The sequence below is a fragment of the Stenella coeruleoalba genome (assembly GCF_951394435.1).
Source record: "Stenella coeruleoalba genome assembly, chromosome: 4".
NCBI classification, from domain to species: domain Eukaryota; kingdom Metazoa; phylum Chordata; class Mammalia; order Artiodactyla; family Delphinidae; genus Stenella; species Stenella coeruleoalba.
The window spans coordinates 120411862-120431536 of NC_137149.1; the positions used below are offsets into that span (position 1 = coordinate 120411862).

The window sequence follows — 19675 nt, forward strand, 5'->3', positions numbered from 1 at the left end:
AAATTTTCTTTTCTTTGCATATAGGTAAAGGCTTGCAGATCAATAATCATTTTGATTTCACCATGAAATTACATTCTCTTTGCTTGAGTTCCTTTGAGTTATGCACAAGGCTTCCTGTTCTGAATCCACTCTTTTCTTTTCCTATTATGATGTCAATGTATGCTGAAGGCAAGTAAAATTATGAAAACCTTTAGTCCTTAATTCTGTCAAGGTGGTGATGTCAGAGAGAGATATAAATTAGATGATGATGAAAAATTTAAGTCTGGATTTATAAAAGGTAATTTTTCCCCCATTCCTTCCTTTTCCATTTTAAAACAAAATTTTTTTCATCTTTATTCTCCAAATTTAGGTGTACTTCCCCCTCAGAATTCCAATACATTTTTTTCTTTCTGTTAATGAAGACTTGTGATGATGTGTTTTCCCTTTCATCTTAGAACATTTTGCTTTTATGTTTCTTTATGTGATGTATACAATTCCTGTAACTGTTTTAGTTGGTGTTTCTGTTGATCTTAGACATGAGGAAGGTCCAAGTGACACAGTTGATGTCAGGGTATCCAGAAAGCTTGAATCCATCTGTAAACTCTTCAGCACTCATAGGTCGGTTAGTGCCCTGCTGGTTTTGGAGACCCTGGATAGGGGGTGTGGGGGACAGCTGCGGCTCACCCTGGGGACACAGACACTGGTGGCAGCCATATTCGGGAACACTCTACTGCCCTTTTCCTTTTTTTCTTCTCTTTTGTGTACCAGTTGAGTGTATGATACAGGGATACAAGTACGGCAGTCCTATAAAATCATATGCTGGGGCTTCCCTGGTGGCGCAGTGGTTGAGAGTCCGCCTGCCGATGGAGGGGACGCGGGTTCGTGCCCTGGTCTGGGAAGATCCCACATGCCGCGGAGCGGCTGGGCCCGTGAGCCATGGCCGCTGAGCCTGCGCGTCCGGAGCCTGTGCTCCGCAACGGGAGAGGCCACAACAGTGAGAGGCCCGCGTACCGCAAAATATAAATAAATAAATAAAAATCATATGCTGATAGTTCATATGAAGTCTTTTGACTAGAAAACTTCCATAATAGTACTAAAATGTAAACAAATGGTAAAACTGCTCTCCATATCATTATTAATTTATTTTTTATTTTTGCCCACGCCGCATGGCTTGTGGGACCTTAGTTCCCCAACCAGGAATTTAACCCGGGCCCCCGGCAGTGAAAGCGCTGACTCCTAACCACTGAAACGTCAGGGAATTCCCAGCTTTCCATATTAAAGTAGCCTTTTATACCAGGATCTTCCTCTCTCTAACTGGCAATAGTTGTATAGACTCAAGCAAGGGTTTTCAGGCCAGAAAAATTAGAGCAAGTAACTTTAGAGTTTTAACTCATTCCAAATAATATGTATTGAGTACCTACAATGTTCAAAGTATTATGCCGTGAAGGAGCTTAATAGCTGATGAACAGTTTACCTGAAGCACTCCATGGCTGTATTCTTTACACCTAAACAATAATCCACAGCTATTGTATTTTAACTGTGACTTGGCTAGAAGTGAAGTTTCCTTCTGCAGTGAACCTCTGATTTCTGGCAACTGTTTTCCTGTAACCAGGGGCAAAGTAAAGCAGGAGAGTGGATAACTCTGAAAAATTGTAAAAAACAGTTGGATTATTGTCTTACATCTCCTTTTGTTTCATCAGTAGAACAGCATTAACGGTGAGATGGCAAATCCATAACAGACATAAACCTTAGCCCTAGGTCATTTAGACTGAATAACTGTGACCACGCTGTGTTTAGGGCATTTCACTATCATCTGCTTCTTCTCAATGGAGGACATTTATTTATTAACAAATACTCCACTAGTACTTATATGCCAGATATATTAACATACTCAAGGTTAGACTATTTGCCCAAATCTGAAGCAGCAAAATGCTATGAGAGGCCTTTCATTGTTTAATGCCTCCCTTCCTCCCTCCAATGAAGTGCAAGTTGTCTCTCTCCTCCTGGCACACCCACTTCTCATTCCCGACTTCTTCGTTTAATGATTTAAAATATAAACCTGACGTGTTTAAATTTTCAGGAATGGCAAGACGTTGATACTGCCTCTTACCCTGGCAATGCACAAGTCACCATTTCAGATCTGGAGAAAAATGTCTGCCTCATCTTTGTAATATTAAACCCACTTACAGAAAACAAATCTTCAACATTTGCAACCATGAGATGTGGTACAGCTGAATTCATTTTAGTATTTTTAAAAAGGTGTAAGCTTTTAAAACTTTTCTGAAGACGCTCCTGTGCTTGTCTTTTCTCATGCCACACTCCTCCTCCCAAATTTCCATGTGCTAGTTAAGATCCAGTTCATTTTCCAAGCCCATCTCAAATAACCCTTTCTCTAGAAAACTATTTCCTCCCTAAAACCAATATAATTTTTCTTGACTCTCCCACAGTACTTCCTAACTTTGACCCCACTTTTGCTTGCCTTTTAAGTGCGAGTATTTTAAATATTATATATGTTTTAAGGCCTTACGGCTTCAAAGAGTACCATAAGGGTGAAAAGCCACTTTATAATTTGTTTGTTTTTCACTAATGCGTCAGGAAGAATACTGTTAACGGGTGGTGGTGGGGGAACAGGTCACAGATTATGATGATCTGTGCTGGTTTCAATCCTAATATAATTGATCTCTTAAACTAATCTGAGAATGAGGCGAGCCTAACTTTCACATTGGAAAATCCCGAGAGGAAAAACACCCCTCCGAGATCTACAGGCAAAATGCACTCCGCCTCCACGCTGCTTGGAGCAGCTGTCTCAGGAGTCCTCCCTTCCTCAGAACGTGGGAGAGGTTTGGTCGGGCGGCAGCTGCAAGGAATTTTCCCCGTTCCTCGTCCACACAATCTCCCCGCCCCACACCCCGCTTCGAAAGGAAGGTGGCAGCTGTCAGGGAATCCCAGTGGAAATCTCTTTCCGAGTCTTCGCCGAGCGCGGCGGGCGGGCGGCAGCTGAAAGCTGTCAGGGGTGGGGACTCTTTGCTCCTTTAGACAAGGACAGCAGCCCCGCTGGCTCCGGAGCTGCCACCTCTCTAGCTCGTGGCGGTCCCTCAGGTGTCCTTCTCCGAGTCCAAGAAAACACCTTGGCAACGTGGGGCGGGTTCCTTCCGCGCCAGGAGGCCCTACGGTAACTTAACAGAAGGAGCGTCAGAATCACCGCCTCGGCACTCGCCAAAGCACCTTCTCAGGTCGGGGAGTGGGAGGCCGGGGAAGAGTCGGCTGCTGAAAATAAAGGTCTTTTCTGGCCGGGCCGGGGATACACCTGGTGCTACCTGCGTAGCGCGCCAGCCCTCACTCGCCATCCTACCAGCAGGCTCGCGCCCGGCGCCTCCGCCCTCTCCGGCCCCCGGGGCCGCCCGCGCGTACCCACGCCGCCGCGCGGTCGCCTCCGCCTTCGCGCCCGCCCGGCTGCTCGCGCTCGCGCACGCGCACGCCGCACCCGGCCGCCCTCGGCGCTGTCATGGCGGCGGGGAGCAGCTTAAGTGGGCACGCGGACAGCCGCGCGAGCAGTGGAGGGGCAAGCTGTGGCAGTAGCATCCTCACCGCCCGCAGCAGCCTCAGCCGCGGCGTCCGTAGTGCCGGCAGCGGCTGATTTTGCAAAGGCTGAGCGCAGGGGTGGGGTGGGGTGGGGCGGGCCAGGAAGCCATGGAGTTCTGTGCAGCCGCGGACTCCCGGGGAGCGGACTAGGGAAACTTGGAGGCTGCGATCAGGTGCATTGACCTCTCTCTCCTCCCTCCTCTCTTCGTCGTAGCCGCCGGGACTACCCTCCCTTCTGGCCACTACACACACCACCCCTCCTCTGCCCGTCGAACCTCAGGTGCCCGAGAGGTGCTCCACTCCTCCCCCTGGGCCGAGCGTTGAGAATCATCACCGCCCCCTTCCCCCGCCCTTTCCTGCCCTGGATCTCAGCCGCCACCTCCGTCTCGCGGCTGCCTGGCGGGGGGCAAGGACGAGTCCGGAGTGTCTGGGTGAGGAGGAACTTTCTCCCTCTAGGGTAGCTTGGGGACCCCTGCTTTCCTCCGACCCCCCCCCCCCCGCCCTTTCCCAGCGACAGTTTCCTTTTCCGTGCACCTGTGAGGAGAGATTGCCCTGCGCCTGGAACCTGCGAGAGTGTGGGGGAGGAGTGAACCTGTTCTCGGGCCTCTGGAACCAGCCTTCGCTCAGAACCCCGCGCCTGGCTGGTAGCGGGGTCCTTTGAGGAACTTATTTGACGGACACTACTCCCTTCTCTCCCCGCAAAACCCTAAAACAAAACCTAGCCTATTTAACATTGATTTAATCTTCCAATAGGGTTTGGCGTTGTTGTCAGCCTCGGGGAGAGAGATTGGACAAATATTCCCCAAGAGGAGGAAGGCGACGCCAAGGACTTTCCACATCAACTGCTTTTGGGGTTTCTCCACAACTTGGAAGAGTGACCCTTTCCGTTTTGCTTTGCGTCTGTGTGCTTATTACTAGCGCAGCGACTGCTGTCCCAGAGTGACTCCGAGTGGTCCTTTATCGTGAACTCGCAATGGCCAGTGAAGACAGTATTGCCCCTTCCCCGCCACCAACAGGTGATGACGGGGGAGGTGGAGGGAAAGGAGAAGAAACCCCTGCCGAAGGGGGTGCCTTGTCTCTGAAACCAGGGCTCCCTATCAGGGGCATCAGAATGAAATTTGCCGTGTTGACGGGGTTGGTTGAAGTTGGAGAAGTATCCAATAGGGATATTGTAGAAACTGTCTTTAACCTGGTAAGTAGATCTCTATTTTACGAGCGTATCTTCTCAGTGGGTTGGGGAACAAGACGTTAGCGCTGGAGCCATGTGCTCTACTCAGGCTGATGATAGAAACAAAATTCTGCTGACCTAAATGAAACAATTTCTTGTATTTTTCAGTTTAAGGGGAATTATGTAAACTTAGATGCTCCAGGTTTTGAGAAAGTGAACAGATCACTTTGGTCCTAAGGAAATAATTGTTGCTATGGAAGTATTATGGAGGATTCCAGTGGAGGAGTTTTATTCTATAAATTTTTTTCCCCCTTGGGATGTATATCTAAGTGTGCATTTCGGATATTTTAAGTAAGTTCTTTTGGACTTGAGAAATAATGTCCTACCTACTCTTTCGAGTCTGCCTAAGTTATGTTTTGCCATAAATTTTGAACAGAAAATTCTTGTTCACAGGGCTGATGAAAGATTAATTTGCTGCAAAGTTAGCATTTATATTTAATCTTGACTAGTTTTATTTTTAGACATAATTAACAAAAGTCAAATTTTGGAAAGAATTTAGGGTTACATCTTGTGAATATTGAATGGCAATTTAAAAAGAGAATTGCAGCAGATATAGTATAATCTTTATTTCATTTGTGAATTCATGTCTATCAGCAAAGCATATTTGGTCATTGGAAGTTGCTGGTTATACTACTATGAGCTATGAATGTTATTTTAAAAATGTGGATATGCGATACTTCCCTTTTTCTCTAGTCTTAGAAATGGTTATCATTTCTAATGGGGACTTTTTAGATTTCTTTATTCTAATTTCTGTTGCCCATCAGTGTAAAATATAAAAAGTAAATTTGACCTTTAGATATTTCCTCTTCTTCCACCTATACACCTGTGTTAGAAGATAATAGATGGGAACAAATATGAATGTGCAATAGTTGAATAACTGTTTATTACCTTTCCCCTTTGCCTGTATTTTTTCAAGGTTAGGCTTGTTTTATTCAGGGCAGTTAATTATTTCCTTCACTAGAGCTTTACTAATGGACTGGTCACCTGTGGTACAACTTCTAGAATGAGAAAGTAGCTTGATGAAATTCACTTACCTATGGAATAAGAAAATTTTGAACAATTGGGTATTTCTCTACCAGTTTGTTGTGTTGGGAGTTTATATACAAATACTGACACACACGTACACATTTTTAAAAAATTATGTATATTATGGAAATGTTCAGGTGTACACAAAAATAGAACAGTTTAATGAACTCTGGTGTCTATCATTCTGTTTCAACAGTTGTCAACATTTTGGGGATTTTGCGTCTATGTGGACTTTCAAAGTTTGTGAATCTGAAGGAGATAAATGGCAAATCTATGTATCCCTTTGTCTCCAAATAGACTTGAAAACTTTCCTTCTCAGTTTTTTTCTTTTTCTTTTTCTAAACCTCATGTATCTTGGATGTTAAGGAGAAATGTGTGGTAGTGATATAGTCCATCATTAGTTGTTTGTGTGTAAAACAACATTCCTCTGGCAGAAGGATTCCAACTCCTCTGTTCTTTAGAATGTCTTCTGTGGAGGTGGATGACCGAACATGAGTCACTTGCATTTTATCATTAAGGAAAATCCAAATTCTGTAGTAATAGTTCGTTCATATGCTGCCTAGAACTGTATGCCTGGTAGAGATTTTAAGGTGACTGGTTAAGTCTTTCATAGCTACATGTTTGCAGGTCAGTAGGTGTCTGGGTAGAAGGAGAGGGAAAATCTGTTCAATTACACTTCCTCTTCACCATCGTTCTCCTCTCCTGTAGGGCAGAGAAAGTTGCTGAGAGGATTAGATTAGTTCTTTTCCTTCCCTTCTCCCTTACAAAACTTTTCATGCTCCTACAGGGCCTTGGCCAGTCTTTTGAATCTTGGGAACTGAAAATATCGGGAATGTGGTAAACTAGTCCATTTCAGGGTTAGTACTGCTGCACTTAAGTATTTTCTAATCGATAGTTATCAGCCTTAGTCTCAATTCTACTCAAAGAAAGAAGTTACATTAACTAATAATGTGTGATTTAAAAAAAGTCACTACAGTTTACTATGTGCTAGGCAATGGGCCAGGTGCTTTACATATGTTTTTAAATTCTTCCCTCATTAAGTGTTTAATACATAGAGCTCATTATATAGTTAAGGAAACTGAGAGCCTGAAAGGTGAAGCAGATTGGTGATTCTTAGAATGACAACCCTTCTAGGAATACATCTGTCTCTTGAGTTGATGTAGAGTTGTTTGCTTCCCTAAGCAGATATTTATAGCTTAGGCATAGCTTTCCCCAGTGTAAGGACAGCAAAATCATTGGTCCTGCTAAATATGAATTGCTGAAACCTTGTTCAGTTTTCATATCTTCTTATTGACCATTCAAATAGCTTTCAAAAAAAGGTAAAAAAAAAATTTTTTTCAGGTTATTCAGTTTTTTCACTCAGAATGTAGATGCAGAAAGTTGATTATTAAGTTTTTTTACAGTCAGTATATTGGATTAAAATGTCTAAAATTGTGAAAAATAGGATACAGACAAAAGAATGTGTGACATGTATAAGTAATGAAGTATTATAAACCCTTTGAAACTTCATTTAACTTAAAGAACAAGCATATTACCAGTATCACTGAATCCTCATGCATGCTCCTCCTTTATCCTTTCTTCATTGGATTTTTCATTAGTAAGTTTATTATATTTTATATTATACTATATATATGTATTTATTAATATATATATATGCAGCTATCATAACTTTTTCCTACTTTTCAGGCATTTTATTAAAATAGTTTGTATGCTACCGATTCTCTCGTATTGGTTACATATTAGTTACTTTAAACCATAAAGTTTGTACTGTTAAAATTAAACAACCTCCCCTCCCTGAGAGCTGTCCAAGTAGTAAGAGGTTAAGTAGAGCCATATAACTTCAGAAGTCTTTCTTTACAAAGTGCTGCCTCCAACTTTGCTAATGTAGCTTGACCTTACACAGTTATAAATTTCCTTTTTTTTCAAAGATTTATTTATTATTTTATTATTTTATTTTTGGCTGCGTTAGGGCTTAGTTAATGTGCGCGGGATCTTCCCTGAGGCATGTGGGATCTTTTGCTCTGGCATGCGGGCTCTTCGTTGTGGTGCGCAGGCCTCTCTCTAGCTGTGTTGTGTGGGTTTTCTGTTCTCTAGTTGTGGCGTGCAGACTCCAGGGTGCATGGACTCTGCAATTGTGGCGCACGGGTTCCAGAGCACGTGGGCTCTGTAGCTTGCGGCACACGGGCTCTAGTTGAGGGGCACGAGCTCAGTAGTTGTGGCAGGCAGGCTTAGTTGCCCCACGGCATGTGGGATCTTAGTTCGCTGACCAGGGATCGAACCCCCGTCCCCTGCATTGTAAGGCGGATTCTTTACCATTGGACTACCAGGGAAGTCCCTGTTATAAGTTTCTTTGGAATTTACCACCCTTCTTGTAATTTCTTTTGCAAATCTGTTTTATAGGTAAGTTTTGATTAATAGTACACCTGTGTACTCAAGTGTTTAAAACCTCTGGTCAACTTTTACATTTTTCTTGTTGCAATTTAAAACCATTTTTATTTTGTCTCCACCTGTATGCTAAAGTAATTTGTCAAACTTTTGGACCCAAATAATTATATTGGCATGTTTTCAGGAACTCACTGCTGAGTTTAAGGCTTCCACCAGGTATTTGTAGGTGTTCCATGCTATTTAATTCAAGAATAGTGTTTCCCGTGGGCTGGTGACAGATACATGTTTTCATGAAATTTTTTTCTTCAAAAAGTAACTGTACCATTTTAATTAAACTGTTAAAGCTTAGGGAGTTCCCTGGCAGTCTGGTGGTTAGGACTAGGCTCTTTCATTGCCATGGCCGGGGTTCAAACCCTGGTCAGGGAATTAAGATCCCACAAGCTGCACAGTGTGGCCAAAAAAAAAAGAGTTAAAGATTAGAAGATGGAATATAATTTTTCATTACTCATTACGTGCCATTGATACAGGTTCTGCAAGATATTAATGGTGCAAACTCTTAACACCTATAGAAGCTGAGCAGGTCATACAGAGGTTCTGTTTGTATTGACTGTGCAGAGACTATACTTGTGGGGCATCTGCTGTTCCATTTTAGCTGATTGTTGTCCTGCAGTAACATGAGCCCAGTGATGTGTGAACCTTTTGATTTTTTGGGAAGAACTGGAAATCTAGATTTAAAAAAAATAACATTTAAAATGTCAAATTAAAATATTAAAAAATACTGTGTGGGACATAAAATTGCAGGCAGTTTCTTTTCAGGCTTTTATATGAACATTTATTAGACAGGTAATCATTCATCATGTTTCTATTTTGATGTGTGTATCTAGAATTATTTCCTCCTTAATATCTGACATCATAATTCAAAGGTTAAGAGTAATCTATTCTAGAAACATGCTTGTTCGTGGGCTTCTCCTCCATATCAGTTTGTATTGATACTTCATGTTATAATAGAAAACTCAAACTGGTTTAAACACAATAAAAAGGATTTATAGGCTCATTTATCAGGAAGTCCAAAGGTAGGGCATGATTTACAGTAACAATAATACTAAAGACCAGTTTCTTTCTGTTGCTGTTTTCCTTTCTGTAATGTCAGCTTTAGTCCATTGCTGTTTCCCTCATGGTAATAGGACTGCTGCCACTGGTACTTGGGGCCATATGTATTCTTGTTTAGAACCCTTGGGAGAGAGAGCCTCTCTGTCCTAACATTCTAAACAAGAGTCCTGATTGGACTGCTGAAGCAATGATTGTGGCCATTGAAATGTGCTGATTGGCTTAAGCAAACCAGGGCCAACTGCTGTACCTAAAAATGGGGTCAGTTTCCTCTAAAGTACTTGGGCTGTATGGGGAGAGATGGATACACAAAGATCTGGGTAAGAAATTCACAGAGTGAATGGATGCTGGATAGGCAACCAGTGATGTCCACTACTGTCCTTTTCAAATGCATAATAATACAATAGTAATGTTAAAGATATTTGTGTAAAGAGAAAAAAAATCACTCTCTTAACTCCCTGTCGTGATCTTGAGCAAGTTTTTAAAAAAATTCTTTTATTTATTTAAAAAAATATTTATTTATTTTATTATTTATTTGGCTGCATCAGGTCTTAGTTGCAGTATGTTCGTTGCAGCATGTGGGATCTTTCGTTGTGGTGTGTGGGCTCTTCGTTGAGACGCGTAGGCTTCTCTGTAGTTGTGGCGTGCGGGCAGTAGTTGCGGTGCGCGGGGCACTCTAGTTGTGGCTCGTGGGCTCTAGAGCACGCAGGCTTAGTTGCCCTGTGGCATGTGGGATCTTATTTCCCCAACTAGGGTTAGAACCTGCGTCCCCTGCGTTGGAAGGTGGATTCTTAACCACTGGACCACCAGGGAAGTCTTTGAACAAGTTTTTTTTAACTTCTTTGTGCCTTGGTTTCCCCAGCTCTACAATGGGGAAACTATATTTTAGGAAGGATTAAGTGAGTAAATACTTGTAAAGCACTTAAAATAATGTGTGGCACCTTAAGTGCAATTATAACTATTTGCTATTATTGCAGTATTTGCAATTTTAGATAGTTACAGTCATCATATTCCAACCTTATAATTTTTTTGTTTCTATATAGTCATTATTAGCCTATTGGCTCTGCAATATACTACTTCATTCTTATTTTGGGGTTTATTTAATAGCCGTTGTCACTTTTAGAGGTGACTTGATTTTCAGCATCTTTATTGAGGTGTAATTTACATACCATAAAAGTCACTTGTTTTAAGTATATAATTCAGTGACTTTTAGTAAGTTTCCAGAGTTGTGCAAGCATTACCACAATCTAATTTTAGAACATTTACATCCTGTGTTCAAGACATTTTATAGTTTTAGCTCTTATATTTAGGCCTATGATCTATTTTTTTTTTTTTTTTTTTTTTGTGGTACGCGGGCCTCTCACTGTTGTGGCCTCTCCCGTTGCGGAGCATAGGCTCCGGACGTGCAGGCTCAGTGGCCATGGCTCATGGGCCCAGCTGCTCCATGGCATGTGGGATCTTCCCGCACCAGGGCACGAACCCGCGTCGCCTGCATCGGCAGGCGGACTGTCAACCACTGCGCCACCAGGGAAGCCCTCGCTTACTATTTTGAAGGTACTATTCTGTTTTCCTCTAGTCTCTTTTGTTGTTGTTAAAATTGTCACGGTTATCATTCTGATTTAACTTTACAGATAATCTGTCTCTGTTGTTGCTTTAAAATTTTTTCTTTGACTTTGGGGTTCTTTAGTTTCACCATAACTTGTCTAGGGGTGGCTGTGCTTCCTGAATCTGAAGATTCATGTTTTTCATTAGTTCTGGAGAATTCTCATGACTAATGCCTTTTCTTTATTTTATCTACTTGCATTTTGGAACTCGTAATACATGACATGTTGGTTATTTTTTTTCTTTCTATCATTCATGTCTCTTTTTTTTTTAAAGATTTTTTTAATGGGGACCTATTTTTTTTTTAAGTCTTTATTGAATTTGTTACAATATTGCTTCTGTTATATGTTTTGGTTTTTTGGCCACAGGGCATATGGGATCTTAGCTCCCCAATCAGGGATTGAACCCACACCCCCTGCATTGGGACTGCCAGGGAAATCCCTCCTTCATGTCTCTTAATCTTTCATATTTTCAATCTTTCCTGCGGCTAATATCTTTTCTTCTAGTTTATTGTTCATTTCTTTATCTCCATCTTTCCTTCTTCTTCCCTCCCTCCCTCCCTCCCTTCCTTCCTCAGCCAAAGACTAGTAATTTGTAATTTCCCTGTGCCAGTGGATGGATTTTTTTTGCGGGGGTGGCGGGACAGGTTGTGGGGAGGATCTGCTTTTTTACCTTTTGAGAGTCCCATGTTTATATGGAGATTTCATTCCTTGAGTGAGCACCACACTGTATTTTGTGTTTCTACATAGGCATTAAAATTTAAGTCTCTAGCTTACTAGCTTCCCCTTCTGAACCCCTTCAGCAATGGTAATAGCAGTTCAAATACTTATTGTTTTCCTGTTTCTTCTTCATTTTGATCTCTTGGGATTGCCTTTTCTTTCTTGCAAGTTCAGCTCTGCACTGAAAAGTATTTTTTGTTATATTTAATATTTGTAGGTATTTGTGAAGTGATAGTTTTTAGGTTATCTTAGTCTACTCACTGTCTTGCTGGAACTATAAGGTATAACTATAAGGTATAACAAAGCAATTGGTATATAATAGCCAATGAATAAATTATAGTACCAATTTAGGCTACATTAGGCCACGGTTTTACCTATCTGGCAATAATTTGGAAGATTATTACCTTAGATAAGTCCAGATAATGGAGTTCTATTGTAGATCAATGAAGAAATTGTAGGTAAAGAAGATTTGTCATTTTTCATCTTCTTCAAATTCTTACCTTTATATGCAGGCAGATGAGCAGTTTTTATGTTAGAAAGCAACCCTATGTTTCCAAAACCAAACATAGATTCTTGGGAAATTTTGTATATGGATGTAGTGTTTTAAATTTTGGTATTTATATGAGTTTTCTGAGATTTTAGAATCACAGAATGTTGTGGGATGGTGAAAGGAATTCAGTTTTTTTCTTCCAACCCCTACCCACTTAAAAGAAACAACTTAGAACAATACACTACCATTCTTTGAATCTTAATTCTTTGTAAGTTCTTAATCATTTAGCTGGAATGCTAATAACCTGCATAGAAATCTCATTTGTATTAACAGGGAACTTTATAATTTTACTATTTTTAATATTTTCATCTGCCCAGGGATGAACTTTTGAAATAAAATAGCAGTAAGCAAGGCAAATGATGACCATTTGTTTGTTTGTTATTATTTTTTAATGAGGTATAGTTGATTTATAATATTATGTAAGTTTCAGGTGTACAACATAGTGATTCACAATTTTTAAAGGTCATACTACGTTTAAAGTTGTAAAATATTGGCTGTATTCCCTGTGTTGTGCAGTATATCCTTATAGCTTATTTTATACCTAATAGTTTGTACCTCTTAATCTTTTACCCCTATATTGCCCCTCTTCCCTTCCCTCTCTCCACTGGTAACCACTAGTTTGTTCTCTATATCTGTGAGTCTGCTTCTTTTTTTGTTATATTCACTTGTTTGTTGTTTTTGTTTTTGGCTGCATCGGGTCTTAGTTGCAGCACGTGGGATCTTCATTGAGGCATGCTGGATCTTTCATTGTAGTGCGCAGGCTTTCGTTGCAGTGTGCAGGCTCTTCGTTGCAGGGCAAGGGCTTCTCTAGTTGCGGTACAGGCTTCTCTCTCTAGTTGTGGTGTGCCGGCTCAGTAGTTGTGGCGCATGGGTTCTCTAGTTGTGGTGCATGGGCTCAGGAGTTGCGGCTTGCAGGCTTAGTTGCCCCTTAACATGTGGGATCTTAGTTCCCTGACCAGGGATCGAACCCACATCCCCTGCATTGGAAGGTGGATTCTTAACCCCTGGACCACCAGGGAAGTCCCCTGTTGTATTTTTTAGTTTCCACATATAAGTGATATCATACAATATTTGTCTTTCTTTAATGTTTTTCACTAAGCATATTACCCTCTAAGTCCATCCATGTTGTTGCAAATGGCAAAATTTCATTATTTTTTATGGTGGAGTAGTATTCCATTGTGTGTGTGTGTGTGTGTGTATCACATCTTCTTTATCCATTTATCTATCAATGGACACTTAGGTTGCTTCCATATCTTGGCTATTGTAAATAATGCTGCCATGAATATTGCGCTTCATATATCTTTTCAGATTAGTGTTTTCGTTTTCTTTGCATATATACCCAGGAGTAGAATTGCTGGATCGTATGTTGTTTCTATTTTTAGCTTTTTGAGAAACCTCCATACTGTTTTCCACTGTGGCTGCACCAATTTGCATTCCCACCAGCAGTGTATAGAGTTCCCTTATCTCCACATCCTCACCAGCATTTGTTATTTGTGGACCCATTTGTTAATCTCTTAGGAGCTACACTTAAATTGACAAGATGGCTTTTGACGTAAAAATTTTTGGAGCCATTTCTATTTGTCGGGACTATTTTGCTGATTTATTTAACTTAACTGTTTGAAATAAAGAAAATTCCTCGGTTTAGTCAAGTTCAAAATTCAGCATATCATATAGTTCAGATATTTTTCTAGTTTATATTATTAGACATTGACTTTTATTTTGTGGTGCTAAATATGCTGTGCATGAACAGTTATATGGAATTATGCAAGTGGTGCTCCACAAGGAAAGATTGAAATTAATGCTTTGTCCTGTGATCCATATATAATAGGGATGAAACTGGATCTAAATCAGGCTGTGTGACTGAGTCTGTTGATTACATGTAGGCAACATAAGTGTTTTTTACAAGTCTTATCTCATTTAATCTACACAACTCTTTGAGGTAGTACTTTATTAAACTTGTTTTATAATAAGGAAGTAGGATTGGAGAGGTTAAAGATGCTCAAGTCCCATAGTTAGTAAGATGGGATTTGGACCCAGGTTGTTTGAGCCTGAATCCTGTACACTGTATTATACTGTGTGACTATTAATTTAAGGTGGGTGCTCATATTAGAATTGTAGAAAATGGCCACTTAACTAAATTTCTCAAGAATTGTATTTATTGAAAAACTAGTTCATGATAATTAGAAACATAGTAAACAATGATAAGCTTTGAGAAAATGAATTATCTTAAAATTTTATCATTGATTTAACAGTGCATACTTTGATATTTTTACATCAGTTTCCCTGTGTTTCAAATGGTACGTGGTTACTCGTATATGTTTAAGATATCCACCAATCAATTATCTTCTATTCTGATAATCAGGGAAAAAATGAAATGACCAACTCTTTAATATTTAGGGACTAATCATACATCTTATTTGTGATTGATAAATATTATTCTTAATCCGTATTACTTGTGGTTTGTTCTTGGTTTTGTTATATAGTACCTTAGCCTGAGGGCAGAAGTATGGAAGAAAAGAAAAATTAAATTAGTAATTTTCTACTTGTCATTATAGTATCTCTTGAAAAGATTTGGAAAAAGTTTAACATTAAATCAAATAGTTAAAATGAAAAATTTTGGCATATGTTTGGGAGTTTCATTTATTCTAAATTCTCATTGCTATGGAATGGAATTTTTTTCTTTTTTTAACTGGTACTTTTTTGGTTAATTTTTATTGGAGTACGGTTGCTTTACAATGTTTTGTTAGTTTCTATTGTACAGCAAAGTGAATCAGCTATAGGTATACATATATCCCCTCTTTTTTGGACTTCCTTCCCATTTAGGTCACCACAGAGCATTGAGTAGAGTTCCCTGAGCTGTACAGAGGTTCTCATTAGTTATCTATTTTATACATGGTATCAATAGTGTGTGTATGTCAATCCCAATCTCCCAGTTCATCCCACCCACCCCCCTTCTCCCCCATGGTGTCCATACATTTGTTCTCTACGTCTGTGTCTCTATTTCTGCTTTGCAAATAAGATCATCTATACCATTTTTCTAGATTCCACATGTATGCGTTAATATATTTGTTTTTCTCTTTCTGGCTTATTTCACTCTGTATGACAGTCTCTAGGTCCATCTGTGTCTCTACAGGTGACCCAATTTTGATCCCTTTTATGGCTGCATAATATTCCATTGTATATATGTACCACATCTTCTTTATCCATTCATCTGTTGATGGACATTTAGGTTGCTTCTGTGTCCTGGCTATTGTAAATAGTGCTGCAATGAACATTAGGGTACATGTGTTTTTTGAATTAAGGTTTTCTTTGGTTATATGCCCTTTAGTGGGATTGCTGGGTCATGTAGTAGTTCAGGTTTTAGTTTTTTAAGGAATGAAATGGAATGTTGACTTCACTTGTGAAATTTTTGAATACTGAGAGGATGTCCTAATTAATTATAATTGATACTTAAATTTGAAATGACAATTTTAATGGATCCTTTTTTTTTGTTGATCATTGTTGCCTCTGGATATTTATCTTCTGAATCACATGGGGATACTTTTCCATCTTCCTTCTTCTCTACCTTGCTCACACAAGACCCAGATTTCCTTTTTGACACTGAGACTACTGCTTAAGACTCTTCCCACTTCATAGAAAACCAGTGTTTTCTTACTCTCTTCTGAACCTAATTGGGGTCTTCTAGAGCTCTGCTCTGGCTGCTATACGTGATGCTGAAATGGGAAGGAAAAAAATGACTACTTCCATTATCTAAATTTTCCCCACAGAATCTATGAGATAATAGCTAGTATTTATTGAGTGTTTCTGTGACCTACTAAGTAGTACTTCTTTGTCCTTATTCTACTCTGGTTTAGACCATTCTGGATGCAGGGGCCCCTTTACTCTTGTTTTTCTCTCTGCCTAGAATGATCTCCTTTCAGTCATCTAATAATATATATCAATAAACAATATACTATAATATAAATATAAATTATAATTTTTATACCTTGAACTTCTGTTTGATTTTTTCATATTCATATTTTTATAGTTTCTTTTCCTTAGTCATACTTCTAATATCTCTTTTATTTCCTTAAATATTAACATTTTAATATTGTGTATGTGATCATTTTTATTTTTTTCAGTGTTTGGAGTCTGTTTCTGTAAAGCTTGTTCTGGTTCTTGGGGGTTTGTTTCTTCATTATTTTGTGATATTTAAAAAAAATGAGCTTTTGTACTATGGATTATTATTATTATTTTAAAATGTGGCTGTACTTGGAGATGAGGCCTTTTAAAATATTTATTTATGCTGGGTCTTAGTTGCAACAGGTGGGCTCCTTAGTTGTGGCTCCAAGGCTCCTTAGTTGTGGCATGCAAACTCAGTTGCGGCACGCATGTGGGATCTAGTTCCCTGACCAGGGATCGAACCCGGGCCTCCTGCATTGGGAGTGCGGAGTCTTATCCACTGCGCCACCAGGGAAGTCCCTGTTCTATGGATTATTATTTTTGAGTATAGTTTGAGGTCTGGTTTAAAGTGCACTCCTCCTGGTGGTTTGGTGTTTGCTTCTGTCATGCTCCAGTGTCTTCAATTCTGAACCTCTTGAAACTAAATTTTTAGTTTGAGTTTTGTTAGACCTCACAGGTAGTATGAGTTCTGGTCCCAAATTGGAGTGAGAGGAGAGAGACTTCTTTTTTTCTCTTCTACTCAGGTTGAGACTGCCAAATATGTCCACTTGCTTATGATGAGCGTGTCCTGTCCCTGTTACCACACCCGTTCACTCACCGACAGTGTTGCCCTTCAGATTCCCCACATTTTTAGGCCCCAAGCTTTTATCCTTCTCCCCCTTAGCAGTCCCTTAAGACTCAAATTCTAAACCACTAGAGATTGGTGGATGTTCCCAGGGCAGATACTGGCCTCAGCGCTCGCTGAAACTTGGTTGTTTTTTGTCTCCAAAGATTTTCCTTGGTTTCTCTCTAGTTCAGCCGTTCATGAAAATTTTTTTGTTTGTTTGTTTAACAATCAGTATTTTAAGGAATTCTGAACAAGTGTTTTTCTGGACACCTAAGTCTTCTGTATTGCCAGAAATGAATCTGATTTCTTCCTCAGTTATCTATATGACTCTCTCCCTCATTCCCTTAAGGTCTCTTTTCAGATGTTACCTTATTAGAGAACCTTTACCTACTATCAAACGGGTACCCTCATTGTCACTCTTTATCTCCTATATCCTGCTTTATTTTTATAGTATTTATCTCCATCAGATATTTTATTTTGTTTTTCCTTATATTAGAATATAAGTTCCATTTTTTGGCTTGTTTACCACTTTATTGCCAGTACTTAGAATAATGCCTGACACATAGTTGGTGCTCAGTAAATGTTTGTTGGATGAATGAATGTGCTTAACGCTTTAAATGATTATTTCTTTTAATCCTCATGGTAACTCTGTGAGGTAGGTGATATTATCATCTCCATTTTAAAGGTGTGAGGAGTCTTAGGCTTGCAGAGTTAATTAAGTTGCCCAAGGTCACACAGTAAATGGCAGAGGAGATAGAAGTTGAACCCCAGGCAGTTCAGCTTCAGAGCAACCTGTTCTAACCAGTGTGCTTCAGTGGTCATAGTGAAGCTGGTTCTTTAGCAGGTTTGTATAACACTGGTATAATTCTAGAATTCAGCTATACTTTGTATTCTGTTTCTTCTTTGGGAAAATATTTTCTAGATTTCACATAATTGATTTTCAAATAAAAACTTGGACCCTAATATGTAACTTGGAAAGCTTACGCAGTACAGCGGTCCCCCCTTATTTTCAGGGTTACGTTCCAAGACTGCAATGGATACCTGAAACCGTGGATAGTACCAAACCTATTTACACTATGTTTTTTCCTATACATACATACCTGTGATGTACTTTAATTTATAAATTAGGCACAGTAAGAGATTAACAACAATAACATAATAAAATAGAACAATTATAACAATATACTGTAATAAAAGTTTTGTGAATGTGGTCTCTCACTCTCAAAATATCTTGTACAGGCAGACTTTGTTTTATTACACTTCATAGATACTGCATTTTTTAGAAATTGAAGGTTTGTGTCAACCTTGCATTGAGCAAGTCTATTGGTACCATTTTTCTAAAAGCATTTGCTCAGTTCATGTTTCTGTGTCACATTTTGGTAATTTGCACAGTATTGCAAACTTTTTTATTGTATTTATTATGGTGATCTGTGATCAGTGATCTTTGATGTTACTTCTGTAGTTGTTTTGGCGTGTTTTAGCAATAAAGTATTTTTAAATTAAAGTATGTACTTTTTTTTAGACATAATGCTATTATTGCACGCTTAACAAACTGTAGTATAGTGTAAACATAACTTTTATATGTACTGGAAAAGCAAAAAATTCTTGCGACTCACTTTATTGCAGTATTTATTTTGGTGGTCTGGAACCGAATCTACAGCATCTCCTAGTTATGGCTGTACAAATTTAATGCTTTTTCCATCTTAACTAAGCACTTAACATGTACTGTGGTCATGACTTTTGCAGTTTGAGGTGTGACTGCAAAACAAGCATGGCTCTTTTTTTTCCTTCTTTGCAATTTCGTGGATAGAAGATTTGTTCTTACCATAGATCTTAGCAACCTTCAGCATGTGATTTTTTTCTTTCCTTATGAAGTCGAGGACTTTCACCTTTTTGCTTAAAGTAAGCATTTTACAGCTTCTCTTTGGAATACCCAAATTGCCAGCATCACTACTCTTGCACTTTGGGGCCATTATTAAGTAAAATAAGGGTTACTTGAACACAAGCACTGATACCTCAACAGTCGATCTGATAACCTAGATGGCTATTAAGTGACTAAAATAGTGGGATATGCTGGACAAAGGAGTGATTCGTGTCCTGGGTGGAATGGAGCGGGATGGCTCGAGATTTCATCACTCTACTTAGAATGGCATGTAACTTAAAACTTATGAATTGTTTATTTCTAGAATTTTCCATTTAATATTTTTGGACCATGGTTGACCTAGGGTAACTGAAACTGTGGAAAGTGAAACCATGGATAAAGGGGGAGCTACTGTATTTAAATCTGATAACTTTTTCCTCTTCTAATTTCATTTCTTTCATTCAATTTTTTAAAAAAAATTTATTTTTAAAATAACTGTTAGGCTGCTGTCTCTTAAGACATTGTAAAGATTCTGGTGAGGTTATGCTGTGTTGCCTCTATTTCCTACAGTTATTTTATACAGTAGTTCAAATATATAATTTATAATAATCAATTTTAGTTACAGGCAAGTAACCTAATTAGTAGATAGGAAAACAGAAGCTGATGATTCCCTCCGAAGGTTATCAAACAAACCTGTATTTCCTTTTGAAGTCCTCATTTCAATGCTATCACTTTCCCTTTACCAGAAACTTGACTTAACCTTGACTTGCCTTCCTTCCTCATTCCCACAATCAGTGTGACACCAAATAGTCTACTCTTAATTTCAACCCCAGGTATCTCTTGCTAGTATTATTTTAAGGCCTTTCAA

At 39.3% G+C, this 19675-nt stretch overlaps 1 protein-coding gene across 4 annotated transcripts in view; it reads left to right on the forward strand.

Moving 5' to 3' along the window:
* Positions 1–3121: 3121 nt before the first annotated feature.
* LRBA (LPS responsive beige-like anchor protein) overlaps positions 3122–19675 on the forward strand; it is a 725574-nt gene continuing 709020 nt past the window's right edge. The window contains exons 1-3 of one of the 4 annotated variants that reach the window (XM_079919265.1): positions 3122–3151; positions 3776–3992; positions 4315–4753. In XM_079919265.1, the coding sequence (XP_079775391.1) occupies positions 4535–4753 (219 nt within the window). In that variant the 5' untranslated portion in view covers positions 3122–3151; positions 3776–3992; positions 4315–4534. Of the gene's footprint in view, positions 3152–3670; positions 3993–4181; positions 4754–19675 lie in introns of those variants that run through there. The other 3 variants (XM_079919266.1, XM_079919268.1, XM_079919267.1) reach the window with 3 other exon arrangements.